The sequence below is a fragment of the Podarcis filfolensis genome (genome assembly GCF_964270895.1).
Source record: "Podarcis filfolensis genome assembly, chromosome: 8".
Lineage (NCBI taxonomy): Eukaryota > Metazoa > Chordata > Lepidosauria > Squamata > Lacertidae > Podarcis > Podarcis filfolensis.
Window position 1 is genome coordinate 59,458,996 of NC_139611.1, and position 19,838 is coordinate 59,478,833.

A 19,838-nucleotide genomic window follows, 5' to 3' on the forward strand; every position below is an offset into this window, starting at 1 on the left:
CTTCTGTGGTACCAGTGGATTATAAAATAAATAAGAATCTCTGGTGCTGGAGCTGCCTGAATGAGCACCAGTTTGCAACTTTGGATATATTGAATTCAGGTTTTGAAACATTCTGAGCTGGAACTGGATACTTTGAAACTGTTGCAGTCAAGGCACTGTAAGAAACACTGTTTTGCTTTAAGTTTTACTCTGCTAAAAATAACACACTGTGGAGGCGATAGACATGGATTTAAATTTATAAGTTTAACTTGGATTTGATCTTTTCCCTGAAGACGTATTAAGCTCCCTCTAGAGGATTTTGGGCTTACAGCAGTGACTTTGTTTTACTTTCCCTTTCCCGGCCTCTGTTTGACTATTGCATCTGGGACTCTGCTTTCTCATGGGAACAACTTGGATTGACCTTGGATTACAGATAACTTTGGAATGAGTGGCGCAAGGAGAAGAGGAAGGACTAAACAAACAACTTTAACTTTATCTGCAGCCTCACAGCGTAGATCTTCTGTGCCGGCCTTGCCTTCCACTTTGCCTCCAGACATAGAGGCGGCCTCCCTAATACAGGCAGGGGAGGGTGAGACAGAGGAGCTGCACCTGGGAGATATGGCTTCAGGGACAAGTAGCTCTGTCTTGGAGAAAATTTTGGAGAAACTGGAGGCTCTGGACAAGAAGGCTGATTTGCATACAGCTAAAATTGAACAGAACACAGAAAGTTTGAATAAGCTGACTGGACAAGTTGCACAGAATGCCCAATCCATTGGAGAATTAAAGGAGGCTGTAGGTGAAAATCGTAAACTGGCTGAAGATACTAGTCAAAGATTGGAAGAACTTGAGAAAGAAGTAAGACCACTCAGCAAACAAGTTGGAGAACATCAGATTTACTTTTTGATGACAGAACTGCGAAACAGGGAGACCAACTTGAGGATACGGTCAATACCAGAGGTGGAAGAAGATAATCTTATTGAATTTCTAATTAAGGAATTTGCCAAGTTTTGGGAGTTAGAGGAAAAAGACTTTAAAATTGCATCTGCTTTCAGGCTTGGCAGAGTCAGAAGGACAGAGAAGCCCAGAGATTGTTTGATAACATTGAGATCAAAGGAGGAAAGGGACAAGATTTTGGGCCTGCACTACGAAAAGTCACTAGACATCTTGGGCAAGAGAATTGAAATCTACAAGGACATTCCTAAGCAGTTGCTGGACCTTAGATCTAATTACACGGAATTGGCAAGACTGTTGAGAAGCAACGCAATTATCTTCAGGTGGGAGTTTCCACAAGGATTATCCTTTACCTACAGAGGGAGAAAGATCAAAATCAAAACAGTGGAAGATAGAGACAAGTTTTTGGGAGCACACGGAGAAGACCTCCACAAAGGACTTGGATTGCCAGCGCCAGAACCTCCAGGGGAGCCCGCCCCCTCGGATCCTCAAGGACCGGAGAACAAGGTACCACCCCAGAAAGAATAACCAGATCTATCCAGGATGTCTCTGCAGCTTTTGAGTTGGAACATAAATGGCTGTAACAGTCCCGAAAAAAGGTCTAAAATTTTTCATATTTTAAAAAAGGAACAATTGGACATTATATGCTTACAAGAAACGCATGTGATTAGGCTCCATAGAAAGGTGTTAATAAATAAAAGGCTTGGTCAAGAATTTATATCATCGGATACAGTTAAAAAGAGAGGTGTAGTGATCTATGCAAAAGAGAGCCTTTCACCAAAATTTCTCTTTAAAGACGAAAGTGGAAGAATCCTCGCAATAGAAATACAGTATCAAGGAGAAAAAATTTTGATATTAGGAATTTATGCTCCAAATGAAGGAAAATCGGATTTTTATAAGAAGTTGCACGAGATCATGCTGGACTATCTGGATTACAACAACGTCATCATGATGGGGGACATGAATGGGGTCGTATCAACAAATATGGACAAGTCACAGAACCAGAACATTACTAAAGAGGGAAGACTACCTAAGACCTTTTTTGAAATGACTGACAATATGGACTGGGTTGACATCTGGAGAGTTAGAAACCCCTTGGGAAGAGAAGGAACATTCTTTTCTGAAGCTCAACTGACTTGGACACGAATCGACCAAATATGGATAACTAGAAGTCTGGCACCTAAGGTGAGGAAGGTGGAAATCTGCCCCAAAACATGCTCCGACCATAACGCCTTGAGAATGGATATGACATTGATCCCAATCGGCTCCTTTAGATGGAAGATGAATGATGGCCTGTTTAGAGATCAAAGAATTGTAAAGAAGGCCCAAAAAACCTTAAAGGACTATTTTGAGATTAATTTGAACACTACGGTGGAAAAAAGAACTATCTGGGATGCAAGTAAAGCTGTGATGAGAGGGTTCTTGATCCAACAGAATTCCTTAAAGAAAAGACTGCAAAATGAAAAGAAAGATAAAATTCTGGAAAGTATCAAAGAGTTGGAGAAGAAGTTAAGATCTAACCCGAAGTCCCAACCGATTCTGAGAGAAATTAAACTTTATCAGGCGCAATATTCCAAGCTGATAAATCAGGAAATAGAATGGAAGATTAAAACAATGAAACAAAAAACTTTTGAATCGGCAAATAAATGTGGGAAACTGCTAGCTTGGCAGTTGAAAAGGAGACAAAGATTAAATACAGTAACAAACTTAGAGGTTGAAGGAAGGAACATTCAGAACCCGGGAGAGATTAGAAAGTGCTTCCAGAGGTATTTTAAAAAGTTATATACTCAAGGGCCACAAGATGAAATAGAGACTACACAATTTTTGGAGAGAAATGGATTAGCAAAGCTGTCAGAAGAAAACAGAACAATTTTAAATGGCAAAATAACACAACAAGAGATTGAACAGGCCATCCTGAGTCTGAAACAGGGCAAATCACCAGGGCCAGATGGACTGACCTCTAACTACTATAAGACATTGAAGGATTATTTGATACAACCTTTGTTGGAGGTCAGTAATGAAATAATGGAGGGGAAGAAGGCGCCTGAATCGTGGAAAGAAGCATTTATCACATTGATTCCAAAGTCAGAAACTGAAAAGACACAACTTAAGAATTACCGTCCCATCTCCCTTTTAAATGTGGATTACAAAATATTTGCAGATGTTTTGGCACGAAGATTTAAGAAAGTTTTAAGTGAGATAATCCATAAAGACCAGGCAGGCTTTCTCCCGGGCAGACATATGTTTACTAACACAAGGAACATTATAGACATATTGGAACTTTTACAAACAAACATAAACACCAAAGCAGCTTTAATTTTTATAGACGCGGAGAAAGCCTTTGACAACATTTCTTGGAAATTTATGAAGGGGAACTTAAAAGAAATGGGAGTGGGACGGGGGTTTGAGAACGGGATTGAGGCAATATATTCAGAACAAAAGGCTAAACTGATAGTTAACAATGTGGTTACAGAAGAGTTTAAAATTGAAAAAGGTACACGACAAGGCTGCCCGATTTCCCCATTACTGTTTATTTCGGTTCTGGAAGTGCTCCTGAATATGATTAGGGGGGACCGGTTGGTGGAAGGGATTCAGGTCGGAGCGAAACAATATAAACTTAAAGCTTTTGCAGATGACCTAGTTCTGACATTACAGGAGCCGGAGTCTAGTTTGAAAAGAGTACTACAACTGATTCAAAACTTTGGTCGAGTGGCAGGATTTAAGTTAAATAAGCAAAAAACTAAAGTTCTGGGGAAAAACATGACAGATATTGAGTTGGAACAGCTTCAGAAAGAGACAGAACTAAATGTGGTTAAAAAAGTTAAATACCTAGGGGTAAACATAACAGCAAAAAATCTGAGTTTATTTAAAGATAATTATGAAAAATGTTGGTCAGAGATTAAGAGAGACTTGGATAGTTGGTCAAGATTAAAACTTTCATTGCTAGGCCGAATAGCTGCCATCAAGATGAATGTATTGCCAAAAATGTTATTTTTGTTTCAGACACTGCAGATTGTAGACAAGACAGAGTGCTTCCGGAAGTGGCAGAAAGATATCTCTAAATTTGTCTGGCAGGGCAAAAAGCCCAGAATCAAATTTAAAATATTAACAGATGCGAAAGAAAGAGGGGGCTTTGCCCTGCCAGACTTAAAGTTGTATTATGAAGCTGCAGCTTTCTGCTGGTTAAAAGATTGGTTACTTCTTGAAGATACGGATGTCTTGGATTTGGAAGGTTTTAATAATGCGTTTGGATGGCATGCATATTTATGGTATGATAAAGCTAAGATAAATAAGGCCTTCAAGAACCATATTGTCAGAAAATCAGTTTTTAATGTCTGGACAAAATATAAAGACTTACTGGAGAATAAAACTCCGAGGTGGCTGTCACCCCTGGAGGCTAAGGCTCGGAAAAGAGCCAATATGGAGGCCAATTGGCCAAAATATTGGGAGATAATAGAAAAGGATGGTGACAACTGGAAATTGCAGAGTTTAGAAAAGATGAGAGACAAAGTGCGAGACTGGTTACACTATGCTCAGATTAAAGAAGTGTTTAAAAACGACAAAAAGTTAGGATTCCAAGTGGAAAAGTCAAAGTTAGAAACTGAACTGTTAGAACCTAAGACTAAGGTACTTTCAAGAATGTATAACTTGCTGCTGAAATGGAACACACATGACGAAATGGTAAAATCAACAATGATAAAATGGGCGCAGGATATTGGGTATAATATTATGTTTGAAGATTGGGAAAGGTTGTGGACCTCTGGGCTGAACTTCACTGCATGTAATGCGTTGAAGGAAAATGTGATGAAAATGATGTATAGATGGTACATGACCCCTGTCAAACTGGCTAAAATATACCATTCGTCTGATAGCAAATGTTGGAAATGTAAGGAAAATGAAGGAACATTTTTTCACCTCTGGTGGACCTGCCCTAGAGTGAAGGCCTTTTGGGAGAAAATATATAATGAATTAAAAAAGGTGTTTAAATACACCTTTACTAAGAAAGCAGAGGCCTTTCTCCTGGGTATTGTCGGCCAGAGTGTGTTAAAAGAGGACAGAACATTCTTTTTGTACGCAACAACAGCAGCAAGAATATTAATTGCCAAGAATTGGAAAACTCAGGAGCTACCCACTGTGGAAGAATGGCAGATGCAACTGATGGACTATATGCAACTAGCCGAGATGACCGGCAGAATTCGAGACCAGGGAGAAGAAAGGATGGAAGAAGACTGGAGGAAATTTAAGACTTATTTACAAAAATATTGTAATCTGGCTGAGTGCTGAATAGGATGCCAGTGCAGACAATTGTCTACCATTAAAATAGATTTAAAGTTGAATTATATGTCAAACCAAATTAAGATTATTAATTAAGATGAGTTAAATGATAATTTGCTTGAAAATAATTTAATAATGATGTAAGTGTATGCGGGAGGTGTGGGGGAGTCCCATGTAACAATTGAAAGATGTTAAATGGACAACGATAAGTGCTTATTTGATATATGTTTTATTTGAAAACTTTAATAAATATATTATAAAAAAAAAAAAATGAATTTGCCGCTTCACCCATTTCTTTCCTAGCCCTGGTTTTTTTACGTATTTTATTGCAGTTGCCAGTTGATGTTCCGCAAGCTGATCCTATAATTCTCTTTCCATTTTTTACAGGGCCTAACAGGAGCAAAAGGGGAACCAGGACCTTTTGGGCGACCTGGCCCCAAAGTGAGTGACTGTTTTCTGTGTGACTCGAGGAGATGGAGTGGTTCTTTTAAGACTGTGACAGCTGTGCATTGCAGATGCTGTAGTGGGGGGCTGAAGTCCTCCAAATGAGGACTATTGGGGGACAAAATGATTCAAAGTGGTTTTGGATGCATGTATGCACTGTATACATCCCCCAGCAACTACAGCAGGGGGAAACAGGGGATATAATTGGCCTGTGCAAGGTAACAGAGGGCTTAGGTGAATTCAGACAACAATACTGTCCAGACTGCACCTGCAAACACAAGAGGTTCAATCTTATCTGGTAGGGCTGGGTCCTTGGAGCTCATATCTGGATCTGTCCCATGAAGTAGATCTACAGCTTAAGTCATATTCCACTTGTGTGGATCCTGCTACACCAAATATCTCTTCCCTCTTGCATTCACTCAGGGCCAGACTGGACTTCCAGGACCTCCAGGGCTTCCGGTAAGTGTTTATTCTTTATTGGCTGTATTTGTCAAGAAAGTATACCGCTATATGAACACGTCCAGTGTACACAATCACACCAACGTGTTGGATTATAGTTGAGTGTGATGAGAGTGGGCTTGCATACTCCCCATATCTCCTCTAGTGCGGCAGTAAGGAGGAATTATATAGCATTCACTTTTAAACTAACCACAGTTGCTTATTACCTTTGGACTTGGGGAAACTGTGGTTTGATGAAACAAGCCAAAATCAAGCTGTCCTTTATGGTGCTGGCTTGTTAACAATCCGTAGTTTAAACTAGCCAGAGACCCCCCAGGTTCAGACACAGAGGGGAGCTCTCATTAGTTTAAAAGTGGAAGCAAGTGCTTCCGATCTCTTCTTTGCAGCCAGAGGAGGGAGCATATTGAGCCTCAGGCTTATCAAGGCTCATTCCTATAGCTCTAAGCTATAGTTTAGGGCAGGTGTAGCCAACATGGGCTACTTTGGGCCAATTACCATCTCTTAGCCAAACCTACCTTGCAGGGTTGTCATGAGGATAAAATGGGGAGTGGGGGTGGGGGAGCTATGTATGAAACCTTAAGCCCTGTAGAGGAGAGATAGAAGGCAAACATACTAATAACTAAGTCATTTGTTTATTAATGTCCCATTGATTTAAGTAGAGCTACTCTAAGCGTGGATAACAGTTCAGTCCTAATCATCCATCTCTACTCATAAGTAGAGTGGACAGAAGGTGGTGGACTCTTTCACTGGAGGGTGTGTTTTACGCTGTAAGTTGTTTTAAGCCTCTGCATTGTGGTTTTGATGGATCTGAGTGCTGCACGCTCAGTTGCTATAGTAGATCTGTTTGCTGGTTTTTTTGTTTATAACTGTTATTATTTGCCTAAACTGTCTATCACCCAAAGAGAACCCTGGTTATGGGGCAGGTGACTCAGAAATGCAGTTAATTAATATGACGCAATCAGATTGGGAAAACGAGACATCTGCCCTGCCTCTGGGAGATGCCTCAGCTGCAGCCTTCATGTTTTTTAGCTGGTTTCTTCAACGCAGTATGATTGTTTACTGTGGCTGTCTTCTCATTTCAGGGGCCTGGGCTGAAAGGATCTCCTGTAAGTGCTGTTCATGTGAGCTTGGATTTGGCTGGCGGGAGGCAGTGTGCTGGATTTGTGAGGGGTGCTTACAGGAGTGTGCGCTCAGAGCTTGGCTTGGAGGAAGGGGCAGTGACCCAACACAAAGGGTCTTGCGCTGTCGCAGCATTGTGAGCAGTGATGTGCCACTGGTTTGGCAATTTTTTATTAAAAAAATAATCACTTTATTAGTTCAGCCATTTGGAAGAGGGATCTTGAGCCAAGATGTACCGGGGTGTGTGTGGGGGGGGAGTTTTTCCAGCCAGTGGGCCAAATCCTGGGTTCCCTCACTCCCGTGAGCTACTTTGGTGGGTAGGTAGAGATGCCAGCATGCCAATCACTTGGTGTCATCATGGCATGATGAAACGAAGATCCCTGCTGATCTGAGAAGGGCTTGAATTCAGCACCTCTCAGCAGAGTATGACTCCACTTGGGAGCACCGATTGTCAAGGAGCAACCAGAAGCTGATTTCAAGGCTCCCAGTTGTTCCTTTGCAGCCATATCCTTTTATAAACAAACAAACAAACAAACAAACAAACAAACAAACAAACAAATAAATATTGGGCCATATAAACAAAGATCATAGCAAATGAAACAAATAAATAGACCAAGTCTTCCAATGTTATTTGTATATCACAAAAATAGAATAATAAATTTGCAGGAATATCTGTGGTTCATTATTTGTGGTCAATGCCACATCTTTACCCGCCCCATAACTGACATATATGATGACAGATGTGGGACAAGGGGATGTGGCTTGGGGGAAATAGCCCCATGAGAGCTCTCCCTACCTGACCTGCTGCCAGAGTATTGGGCTAGAATCTAAATTGATCTGACTCAGCATAAAATAAACCAGCCTTATCTGATGATAACTATCCAGACTTTTGCTGGATTAAACAGATTTTTTCCTTGCTTGGTCAGTGGCCAGAATTAGAAAATGCAAACCCAGAAGCGCCTCCAGATGAGCTCTCTCTCCTGTTAAATGTGCACATACTTGTGCTGCCATAGGGCACGTAAGTTCACTAACGTGTCACTTAAGCGGGAGAATGAGGCGCTGCGTTTTCAGCAGACATAGATGGAATCGTTTGCTGTTAGCCGGAGCGTGCCTGCTCATCTCTCCTTCTTGCTTATTAGCCTAGCAAACACTTTGCCACCGCAGACGTCCGACAGAGCCTGAACAGATGAACAAAGGGCTGTTCCCATCATATGACTAAAAGAGAGCATTTTCTCCCCTCTCTGTTTCTTTCTCTTAAGGGCTCTCCAGGCCAGGTTGGACTCCCTGGAGAAATTGGAGCTCTGGGACCCAAGGTAAGGGATCCAGCTAAGATGGGTGAATACTACCTGGGGTTTGTTGGCTTTCCTGGGCCTGCTCTGCAATGAGAGCCTGGCTATATGCTGCTACAGTTGTCAGAAGCAGATAGGCTTTACCTGTTGAAAATTAAGATGTGCAGAGAAAACTGAAGGGGATTACAGGCAAGCACAGGGAAAGCTGAAGCCGGAGGGCCATATCTTAATAGTACAGCACATTACTACTACTACTGCTACTACTAAAGTTAAACATTAGTCATTTTCAAAACAAAAGTAACTCAAAGCGACTTACAACAATAAACAAACTCACACTAGCATAAAATAAAACAATGACAAATCTAAAAGACAGTCCTGTTTTTTAAAGGCAGGATTAAAACATCCCACCCAGTCAAGGTGGTTACAGTTAATTAAGAGCCAAAGGCTTGGAGAAAAATGAATGTTTTTGCCTGCCGGCTTAAGATATGTAATGAAGGCCTCAGGGGAGGTTTCCTGAGGAGAGCATTTCACAAATGGGGGGCCACTGCTGAAAAGGCCTGTTCTCGTGTTGCCTCCCTCCATATACCTGTTATTTACCTCAACTGCCTCACTCATCCTCATCTCCCCCCTCCTAACTCTTAATGAAAATTTGCCCCTAAAGGAGGGAGAAGGTGACCCTGAGATGGAGAAAGGCATCTAGGGGCACTGTGATCATCTCCAACTTTCTCTTCTTTTCTCCTAATGAATTTTTCGAATTCTGAATTGTCAGACCATAGATATTTTTCATGTATTGACTGTAGCACGTAGCCAGGCCTTAGACTAAGCTGCCTCAAACTCAGCCCTCCAGATGTTTTGAGCCTACAATTCCCATCATCCCTGACCACTGGTCCTGCTAGCTAGGGATCATGGGAGTTGTAGGCCAAAAACATTTGGAGGGCTGAGTTTGAGGAAGCCTGCCTTAGACCCAATGTTCATTGGCATCCAGAGCTTCTGTGATTTATACTTGCGTATTCAAATGGATAGACCATGCTGCGCAAACAGCTCAGGTGGGGGTGGGAATCAGCAAGGCTGCAACAATATGCAAATCTAAACATAAACGAGTGGGTGGGTCCTCCTGTAGCCGAAGGGCTCATGTGCTAAGGAGAGGGGAGAGGACAAAAGATCCAGAAGTAGAAAGAAATATGTCAGCATAAAATGAAAACAGCTACATCTCTTCCCAATTGCTTCCATTCTCTCATCCTCTTCCCTATCACTAGGACTGTGTATGCTAAAATAATTGAACTTCTCTGCCAAATTCTGTATCAATATGTGCTGTAAGTTACAACTTGCATAAATTATGCAAAATTATATTTGCATAAACTATGTGGCACATGTATTCTGCATGTTGTTGTTTTGTAGTATTCTGCAAAATGTATGCTTTTTCTGTTAGGCATGAAGGCAGCAGGGGCGAGAAAAATGTTCCCTTCCATCTAAATCAGAAATCCCTTTCCGTTCAGACGCACTCCAAATGGGTTTCGCATGCACACTTTCCAATATGCCTTTGTAACCATAAGAAACTTACTTTTTAGAATGAAACATGTATTCAACTTCCCCATGATGTTTTGCTCTTCCTCTGTGCCACTCTGCAGAACTGCGGCTTAAACACAACCTGGCCTAAGACCTTCCCTCCCTGTCCTTATGTTCATTCTCAATTTCCCCTGTTTTCTAAGTGGCCAAGCAGTCTTTCCAAGGGCTGCAGATCAGTGGAAGAGCAACTGCTTTGCACTCATGAGGTCCCTGATTCAGTCCCTAGTGGCACCTTCAGCTGGAGCTGGGAAAGGCTGAGACTCTGGAGTGCTGTTTACTAGTCACTGTTGACAACAGTAAGCTAGATGGACCAATGCCTGGCTTGCTATGAATGAGGCAGCTTCCTGTGTTCAAGCCAGGTTGTGTGTTCCCATCATCTGCTAAGCCATTATTCACCAAAGACAGCCTCTGTTCTTTTCCTTCCTTGGTTAACTCATCCTCCCAGCGACTCCTGTCACAGTCATTATCTTCACCCTGATATTGATGCCCCCTTACCGGCAGTCATTGTACTCTTGCCTGCCCATCAGCACCTTTGGGTATTTGGGCCTTCATGTCTTCTACTGGTGACTGTCAGTGACTCGTGTTAAAAAACAACATTTAGTAACTTCCCTGCGTAGGGACTGTGACAGTATTAATGGGGAACATTCTGGATTCTTTTTTCACATGTTAGGCTGCTAGTCTCTTGACTTTCATGTCTCTTTTTCAGGGGGTACGTGGACCAGAAGGGCCACAAGGGCCTCCAGGGCCTCCTGGGAAACCTGTAAGTTTTATTGCTACTATTTGGGGTAATTTCGATAGAATTGGAGGGGGAAACACTTACAAGGTTGGAAGCAGCCCTGGCTGACAGCTAGAGACTACAATGCCCATGATGCCATGCAAGTGTGATACTTTGTTTAAAAAAATGAGTAACTACCGTGGGCTGTGGGAAGCACCTTTCCCTGTGCAAGTTGACCATGCACATTTATTTTTTGATCTGCTCCAGGCTGTGACCTCTATTGGTTGAATCTTAAATCTTTTCTTCCGGTTAAAAATGAGAGGGTACACAGTCCGCCTCTCCCTTTCTCAGGCTGATATACATATTGCCTTTTTGGATACTTGATTGTTTTTATTTTCTTCTGCAGGGCCCCGTTGGGCGCATCCAAGGAGTTGAAGGCAGTGCAGATTTCTTGGTAAGGAGGGTTGCATTTACATACCGTGTTCCATTAAAAAAAAGAAGAAAGCCACCCATCTTGTACACGATGTTTGAAAAGTAGAAGGCAAAAGATAGGAAGTGCATTTGGGATTTTGGCTTGGATTCCTTTGTTGGCACAGATTCATTAGATGTTTTCAGAGCTTGGCGGTTCCTGTTTTGCCATTCCTTTAAGGGTGGCAGTGTGCACAGCCATAACTAATCAGAATCCATGATGCTTGGTATGCATGGTGCACTGAATGCAGATGCATGTTAAGGACATAAGGGCCCTGCTGAATCACTCTAAAGGATTTAGTGCCTGCACCTTGTTTCCAACAGTGGCTGCCAGACACATGCTTCTGGAAAGCTTATAAGCAGGGTATGGTACTCATAGCATACAGAAACTTCATGTAGCTATCATGTCTGCTGATAGGCCTATTCACCATGAATTTGTGCTTTCTGCTTTTTCAGCCCAGTGGCAAGCGTGGCTAACCTGTGGCTCTCCAGCTGTTCTTGTTGGACTCCAGTTCCTGTCTTCTCCAGCCAGTCTGGCCAGTGGGCACAGATGCTGGGAGTTGTAGTCCATCAACATCTGGAGAACCACAGCTTCTCCATCCTTGATATGGGTTTTCAGAGCAGAGGGAAGGGAACTTCTTTCTCATCCTCGTTGCCTCTCTGCAAAAGTAAATATTCACACAGTGCATAGTTAAACTAAGAGGGTTGCTTCCATAGGTTGTATATTGATGGCCACCAACTTTAGAAGAAGACTAGACAAATGCAGGAGGATAGTGTACTAAGTATGATGGCTATGTTCTACGTCCACCGTCAGAGGCAGTAATACCTCTGAATACCAGTTACTGGGAATTGCAAGTGGGCAGAGTATGCTGTGCTCATCTGGTTCGTCACTGTGAAAACAGGAGGATTCCTCATCATCTCTCTTTGCTTCTCCTGATGTTCTCCTCCTCTTTGCCCCTCACAAAAAATAAGGCCATGTATAAACCTATTAGTTTATCACTGTAAGGTTCCTGGAGGAGGATACTACCTGGAGATCTTGTGAAAGACCAGGTAATGTGGGCTTTAGGAGGACTAGCTTGTGTTTATCCCTAGCTGCTAAATTCCTTCTCAGTTGAGACAGACCTCTAATCTCCTCTTCCCTCCCTTTTCTCCCCACACAGTGTCCAACCAACTGCCCAGCTGGACCCAAAGGCCCTCAGGGATTACAGGGCTTGAAGGTAAAGCATTACATGTTGTTTTGGGGTTGATAGTGGTTATGGTAGAGAGCCAGTGTGGTGTAGTGGTTAAGAGCGGTAGTCTCGTAATCTGGGGAACTGGGTTTGCGTCTCTACTCCTCCACATGCAGCTGCTAAGTGACCTTGGGCTAGTCACACTTCTCTGAAGTCTCTCAGCCCCACACACCTCACAGAGTGTTTGTTGTGGGGGCGGAAGGGAAAGGAGAATGTTAGCCGCTTTGAGACTCCTTCGGGTAGTGATAAAGCGGGATATCAAATCCAAACTCTTCTTCCTCTTCTTCTTATGGTAACCTCAAGGAGTTGGGGAATCTTGGACAGCTGCACTTAGATAGCTAATCAATCCACATGCCCTTGAATGCTGAGGTGAACGAACCTGAATTAGCTATCACTTTCTACTGTCATTGTCACTAACAGAAATACCAAAATCCTGGCAATATGTTTGACACCAGCTTGGCAGCAGGAGTTGCCAGAAGGAGGTGTACAAGATGCCATCCAAATATCTTAGGGACTCCACTCCGAATTTGTGTAGGAGGTTTGGGATCAGAGTTTTCCTTCCCAGGTAGACAAGCCCTATCTGCCCCTCACTTCGCTCTACAGCATGTGCAGAAATTGCCTTGTTGACCATTGAACCCACTATTGGTCTTGAAGCCATTTCCCAGGGTGTGGCCACTGTCGCATGCTGAAAGCTTCTAGGAGCCACAAAAGAGTGCTCAGGGCAGGGTAGGGACCAAAAGGGGACAAACTATCCCAGAAGGAGCACATCATATCCCCCACCAGAAGTACTACCCCTCCCCTAACACTTCATACAACCCAAGGCCTGAAGTGAGGAAGAGAAAACCTCTCTGTTTCTTCTCACATTATACTGTTCTTGTTCCATTTCCTCTGTAAAGTGTTAGCAGGAATTTTTTCCCCTCTTTGGACTCCATCTGTGTTATTTAAGTTACATTGCTTTGCAGAGGGTTGGATTGGGATGTGGGATACACCAGTTCAAATCCCTGCTCAGTCACATACGGTTCACTGAAGCCAGCAAGCTGCTGTTTCTCAGGAGAATCTGCTACACAGGGTTGTTGTGAGGCAACAATAACTCTTGAGGAAGGGTGGGTTACAAAACTTGTATTAATGAAAACAGCAAAGAGTCTTGTAGGACCTCAAAATAGAGCAGAATTATGGTGGCAGAATTATAAGCTTTTGTGGAACTAGAGTATAATCATCAAATGTTTCTGTTGGAGTAGATTCTGCGCCATGAAAGCATTTTGCCATAACAAATTGGTCAGATTTTAAGGTACTAGAAAACGGTTGCTTCTTCAAGAGACTAACATACAGTAGCTACCTCCCTGCTCAAACCTTATTAAATAATACAGCCTTCACCAACCTGTTGCCCTTCAGATGTGGTTGGACTACAACTCCCATCAGTCTCTGCCAGCATGCCCAGTCATCAGACTGGATGGCACCAGGTTGGCAAAGGCTGAAATGATAGGCAAATGAGCACTGTTTGCCCATTCTCTCTCTCAAATGGTGAGCTAGGCCCACACAGAAATGGCAGTACTCCATTCTTTTTCTGTGGTGGTTATTAGGCCACAAAAACATGGTGGCTCTCTCTCCGTCTCTGCTTATAACGATGGTTGCTAAGGGAACACAGTCTATGGAGCACCTGTCCATTGTGGTTGCTAAGCAACATGATGGATATGGTCCTCTAGAGGTGGCTGCTAGGCACTGCTGTAGCTGTGATGCTGTAATTTATCTTCTCATGCAGGGATAGGGAACCTGTTGCCCTCCAGATGCTGTTGGGCTTCAGTTTCCATCAGCCCAAGCCAGCATGGCTAGTGGTCAAGGATGATGGGAACTGTAGTCCAACACTAAATAGAGGGCCAAGATTCCCCTATAGTGGCATCTGCTATACCTTTTTCTGCTCTGTGAGTCTGTTGCTTCTTTAAATAAAACAATCCTGGTATGTCATTGCTTTATCTGAGACCCATCTTTTTGAAATTTTAAAACAATTTTTCTAGCCATTGTAGCTGGTCTTTCTTTCTTTCTTTCTTTCTTTCTTTCTTTCTTTCTGTCCTTGTGCTTGGAGTTGTGAAGATGTGTTTCGGATATGCTTGGACTTCTTATTGGTATGCCTGAGAACTCACTCTCTCTCTGTCTCTCTCTCTGTCTCTCTCGTCTCTGTCTGTGCACATGTGTGCATTTGTGTGGTCAAACCCCATGTAACAACCACTAGCAAATCGCATCGTAATTGGTTGGAGAGGTGGCATGCTGTTTGATTATAGAGTAGGAAACTATTCATTCTATGTGAGACTCAGGCAGCTTTTAAAATGTTGGCTCTCTTTCTCTATAGGGACACAAAGGCCGTCCTGGAGCTCTGGGAGAGCCTGGCAGACAGGGCAGACCAGTGAGTACATACTTGGTCTATCTCTTCACAGTACCTGTAGTTGATTTTAAGAAGAAAGGTGCAGCCTGGGCAACTGAAGTGCTTTTCACCCAGTACACAACAGCAAACCCAGCCTGGCAACTGGAATTACATTCAGCTGGAACCTCTATCTAATCTGGGCTCCCCGTGAAGTTTATGTGTACATTTGCAAAATTAAGGCTGTTCCCATCTACTCCATTTCCCCCCCATGTGTAGATCCTTTAAACATAAAGAAACACCAGCCCTGGGTTCTGAGATCTTCGTATTTAGAGGGTTGTTGGCATGGTCTGAGGGATCTTCCAGGCGACCTTTTTATTGAACATCCACCCTGATTTGTTTTCACAAAGTGTGTGTGGAAGTTATACCACATTGTGTTAAGTGATGGTTATCACCCCATTTGATTTCCTGTCACTTTCCTTACTGTGAAAAGGCTGGGTGGTTTGTTTTTTTATGGAAGCACATGAACACCAAACCTGCTTCCTTTATTATTTTAAAATTTTATAAGGTTGAATCCCACCTGCAAAATAGCAACAGGGTTGCCATATTTTGAAGAGCAAAAAAGAAGACACATTTACCGACTTCTACTTTTACCTTTGAATCGCTATGATGACTCTACCCATGAAAAAGCGGACGTGTCCTGGGAAAAGAGGACATATGGCAACCCAATGGAAACAGTTTCAGTGTTAGGTGTTGGAAAAGAGAGAAGCAGATAAAAAGAAGTTGTGGGATGAAGATTTTTTTTTAAGGCAGAAAGAAGCAAAGGAAGACATGAAAATAGCATGGCAATACCAAGGGCAAGGAGAAAGACAGACGTGTGTAGGATGATGAGGGAAGACCTAATACACCTTGACAGCATAGAATTGAATGTAGATTTCCTAAATTCCTTTCCATTCTACCATAGAATCAAACTTACAGCTTAAAGTCCACATTTCAAAGCTGGTTTTTGCATTTTTGTTTCACTTGTAGCTCTGATATCTTCCTGTTATTTATTTATTTTCATTTCCTCAGGGTCCGAAGGGTGATGTGGGCCTCTCTGGAGAACAAGGCATTCCTGGCCCTCCCGTAACGTATTTATTTATTTCTGTTTCTTAATGTTCTTGTTTTCATCTTAGACCTGTGGGGACATAATTTATATGTTGTATTTTGTCTTTCCACCAGGTCAGTGTAATTATATTAACTGTATTAATATGGACACTTTTTTTCTAGAAGTACGGATTTCCTCTTTTATTCCTGCATGTTTGGTTGTGCAAATAAGTCCACGAAAGGGTTTACTAGTGTATCTGTTCACATACAACCTCACCTGGTCACCTAGAGATATGTTCATTCCTTACCACAGGGGACCAGATATGCTATTGTTTATACCCCTGTATTAGATAATATTGAGTCTTCCATACAGTTTATGAGGTTAATTAATATAACCTTCATTTTTACTTGGTATTAGGTTAATGGTTTCTGTTTTTAGTTTCTCTACTTGCTAATTGCCAAAGGGGGGGAAATGGCTGGAGAAAAATATGCTTATGATGTAGCCACTTCAGTCTAGGCATCTTGGGGGGCCAGTGAGGTGAGCGAGTGGGGAACTAAATAAGGCTTTGTTTGCTTGTTTTTAAACTTCATATTATACGCATAGCACTGTTTTATTTGTTACTCACCTGTGGTGCAAGTCCCTTGGACTCAATAAAATTTACTTCTGAATAGATATGTACAGGCTTGAGCTGTAAATTGTATATAATGCTTTTCGTGTTTGGAATGCAGCCTGCAATCCCCTGCTGCTTTCATTGCTTGCTTCTGGAAGAGTCTTTGCAGGGCACTTCCAGATGACCTGTTTATTGAGCATTCATCCTGATTTGTTTGTAGCAAGGTTACCAGATTTTTTTCAATGAATCCGGGGAAACTTTTCAACTTCAATGGATTTTGTATGGGGACTGATGTGTAAATCCAGGGACTGTCCCCGGAAAATGGGGACGTCTGATAACCTGAGGTTAGAGTACCTGCATCAAAGCAGGTGCTTTCTCACATTCCAGTTCATTTCCCTATCACTTTTCTAATCTCAGAAAGTCCAATCTTTTGGGGAAACACCTTTGTTGCGCAAGGCCTCTCAAAATCACCTACAATTGACAACCTGTAACAGATTTAATTCCACCCCGAAATAGTGACAGTCTGGGAAGGACCATAATTCTTAACAGTCAGAGCCTGATTACTTACCAGTGATCACTTTTTGACATGCGGGGTGTATCATATAGGCAGACTCTAGAGTTCAAAGGCTAAGTGGGAGGAGGGTCAATTTGGGACTGTATTCTTGGCCAATCCATCTTAGTTTATTGCATTACCATTGAGGCATTCTGCTCTCAGGGTCTACAAAGAGCTCACTTTCCCACCGAATTCATTAGTTCAAAGCTCTTCTGCTTTGGTGATAAGAAGGAATTAACAGGACGGAATTCTTTGTTGAAGCCGGCTGGAAACTTTGTCTTTGCTTGACTAAATGTTATGGTCCTTTCACTTAATATAATCATTAAACTAATGTCTCGACTCCTGTATGGGGTTGTGGGCAGGAAATATCAGCATTAGGTGATGATCAGTGAATCAGACAGAAAAGGTGGCGAGGAAACTGGTGATTAATCTTTACGGGTAATGACTTCCCACGCTTCATCCATGGATGGATATTTTTCAAGATGACAGATGGGTTGGGGGTTTGAGCAGCTTTAGCTGCGAGATGAGACCTCACCCAGAAGGAAGGTAATTAATCCAGGCTTGGTTTCCTTTTCTTTCCAGGGCCCACAAGGTCTCAGAGGATATCCTGGAATGGCAGGCCCCAAAGGAGAGATTGTAGGTACACTAGGCAGAAGGGAAATGGTGAATGAGCTGATGATGTCACAACACAGCAGGACACCATTTTGGGAGTTTACTTTTGTCATCGGAGCACAAAGAGTTTGCTGTGAATCTTAATGTCTGCTTCTTTTCACTCTGTGTTTGCATAGGGCCCTCAAGGTTATAAAGGCATGATTGGAACCATTGGGGCTGCAGGGCCACCGGTAACTCATTTATTCTTCGTTTTTGGGTTTGTTTTTCTCGTTAACCCTATACATTCACTATGGTCCCATGTTTGAGCCCTTTGACCAGTGGCGTGTGGTGAAATTTTTCATAGGGGAACAGTTAGGGCCAGAGGCGCCATCTTGCGAGGGTGATTAGCAGGAGAGGGGGATGTCCTGACGTCGCACGTGTGAGCGTTGTGCCTCCCTCCTCAAGCCAGGCAGAAGCTTCAAAGGCTTTAGGAAGGAAGCACCAGGCCTCTGACAGGATGTTGGAGCCTTGTTGCCCCCTTCCCAAAGCCAGATGGGCTTTGGGAAGGTGGGGGAAGGGTTCTTGGATCCTGTCAGAGCTTCAAGCCTCCCTCCTTTAGCTGGGCAGAAGCTTCCCAGACTTTGGGAAGGAGGCGCCAAGCTTTAATACTCTAATTCAGGGGACTAGCCTAGTTCCCCATGTCCACTGACTGCACGCTACTGCCTTTGACAGCATGGATGGAAACTGGATTGTGGGTGCGGAAGTCTCTTTCTTGGTTTTTGCTAGAGGAGTTTTCTTAGAGGATAATCTGAGCAGATGTCCCAGGAGCTGGACATCAAAGGACATCAGTTCCCTGACCCCACACAACTTCTCCTGGGCCACAGGGCTTGGCTGTTCACCCATGTTCCACTCTGCACCACATGCTAAAAGGAACTCGTAGGAGTTACCAGCCCTGAAAGAAGCATTCATAAAAGATGCTAGAAACAACATTTTGCCCTGCTCTCTTTTGAACTAGCGAACATGGTTAATACAGCATGTAATGCAGCCATTTCTTAAACTCAAACAGTGGCTCCCTCAAGGGTTTCAATAAATCATTGCATTTATGGTGTACATTTCAAATTTTCAAAGTGTGTGCTGTACATGAGTTCAGCTAACCATCTTCTTCACATTCAGAGGCGGAGCTAGCTGCTCCGGCACCCGGAACGGCGCACATGCTGTGCACCTGGGCTCAGGGCGAGCGCCCCAGGGGGGTGGGGTGGCGATGTCACTCCCCCCTCAGGGATGACACCCGGGGTGGGCTGCACCCACCACACCTCCTTCCTCCACCAGTGTTCACATTTTGTGTTTGGTCTGTTGTTAACCAGTTAAACTTTTTCCTAGGGGGTATCCGTGTTAAGTCTTTTTCAGAGTCTTGTAACCTCACAAAGCTGGTCAAATGGGGCTAATTCTACCATTTCCTGTTGCTGTCTTTTGGGTGATTTAACAATTGCTGGGTTTTTTGTGTGCTCTTTTATTGGATATATATTTAATTGCTTTGTGTTACACACACATAGATATATGCCACTTGGATTGCTTTGACAGAAAAATGAGGAAGAAATAATGAACTGTACAGCCTGATGCTGGTTATTTTGTGTTATTTGCATATCTTAGATGTGGGGGAAGAAGTATTGGGCCTTAAAATGACAGTGGCTTGCCTAAGTATGTTTGCGATTAAGAGTTTTTTGTTTGTTTGCTTTAAACCAGGAACTTCTTGGTTTGGAGCTCTCACACTTACTGCACAATCAGACTCATTACCAATGGGGCTTACTCTCAGTTTAGCAAGCATAGGGATTACAGGATTCGCCACTCTACTCCCCCACTCTCAAAAGATGCAAGTTGTCTATCCATAATCACCCAGAATCAGAAGCTCTTCCCAGCTCTCTGGCTCTCCATGAACAAATTGAATCAGGCTTCAGGGACATCAGAAGGATCCATGTTGGAGTCCATGTTCTCTGGGAAGGATCATTAGAGTGCTTCCAGATAGTTGGGCATGTTGTGGGATCAGTGCAGTGTCACCCAAGTTCATTGGCATTAAAAAGGTCAGCCCATATCCCTGCTCCTCTTTATTTATTTATTTTTTAAAAAAACCCCTCTGTTGCCACTGACCATTT

At 42.9% G+C, this 19,838-nt stretch overlaps 1 protein-coding gene and 1 long non-coding RNA gene across 2 annotated transcripts in view; one reads left to right on the top strand and one right to left on the bottom strand.

The window, feature by feature from the left end:
* COL9A2 (collagen type IX alpha 2 chain) overlaps positions 1 to 19,838 on the top strand; it is a 54,370-nt gene that overhangs the window by 10,305 nt on the left and 24,227 nt on the right. The window contains exons 5-15 of the mRNA XM_083625212.1: positions 5,593 to 5,646; positions 6,073 to 6,108; positions 7,191 to 7,214; positions 8,487 to 8,540; positions 10,789 to 10,842; positions 11,204 to 11,251; positions 12,426 to 12,482; positions 14,839 to 14,892; positions 15,919 to 15,972; positions 17,680 to 17,733; positions 17,886 to 17,939. Coding sequence (XP_083481338.1) covers positions 5,593 to 5,646; positions 6,073 to 6,108; positions 7,191 to 7,214; positions 8,487 to 8,540; positions 10,789 to 10,842; positions 11,204 to 11,251; positions 12,426 to 12,482; positions 14,839 to 14,892; positions 15,919 to 15,972; positions 17,680 to 17,733; positions 17,886 to 17,939 — 543 coding nt within the window. The remainder of the gene's footprint in view (positions 1 to 5,592; positions 5,647 to 6,072; positions 6,109 to 7,190; positions 7,215 to 8,486; positions 8,541 to 10,788; positions 10,843 to 11,203; positions 11,252 to 12,425; positions 12,483 to 14,838; positions 14,893 to 15,918; positions 15,973 to 17,679; positions 17,734 to 17,885; positions 17,940 to 19,838) is intronic.
* On the bottom strand, positions 15,913 to 19,804 carry LOC310767901. The gene is made up of 3 exons (XR_014551112.1): positions 19,582 to 19,804; positions 17,113 to 17,157; positions 15,913 to 16,024 (listed from the first exon to the last, which is right to left on the bottom strand). It is a non-coding gene; the product is annotated as an uncharacterized lncRNA (long non-coding RNA).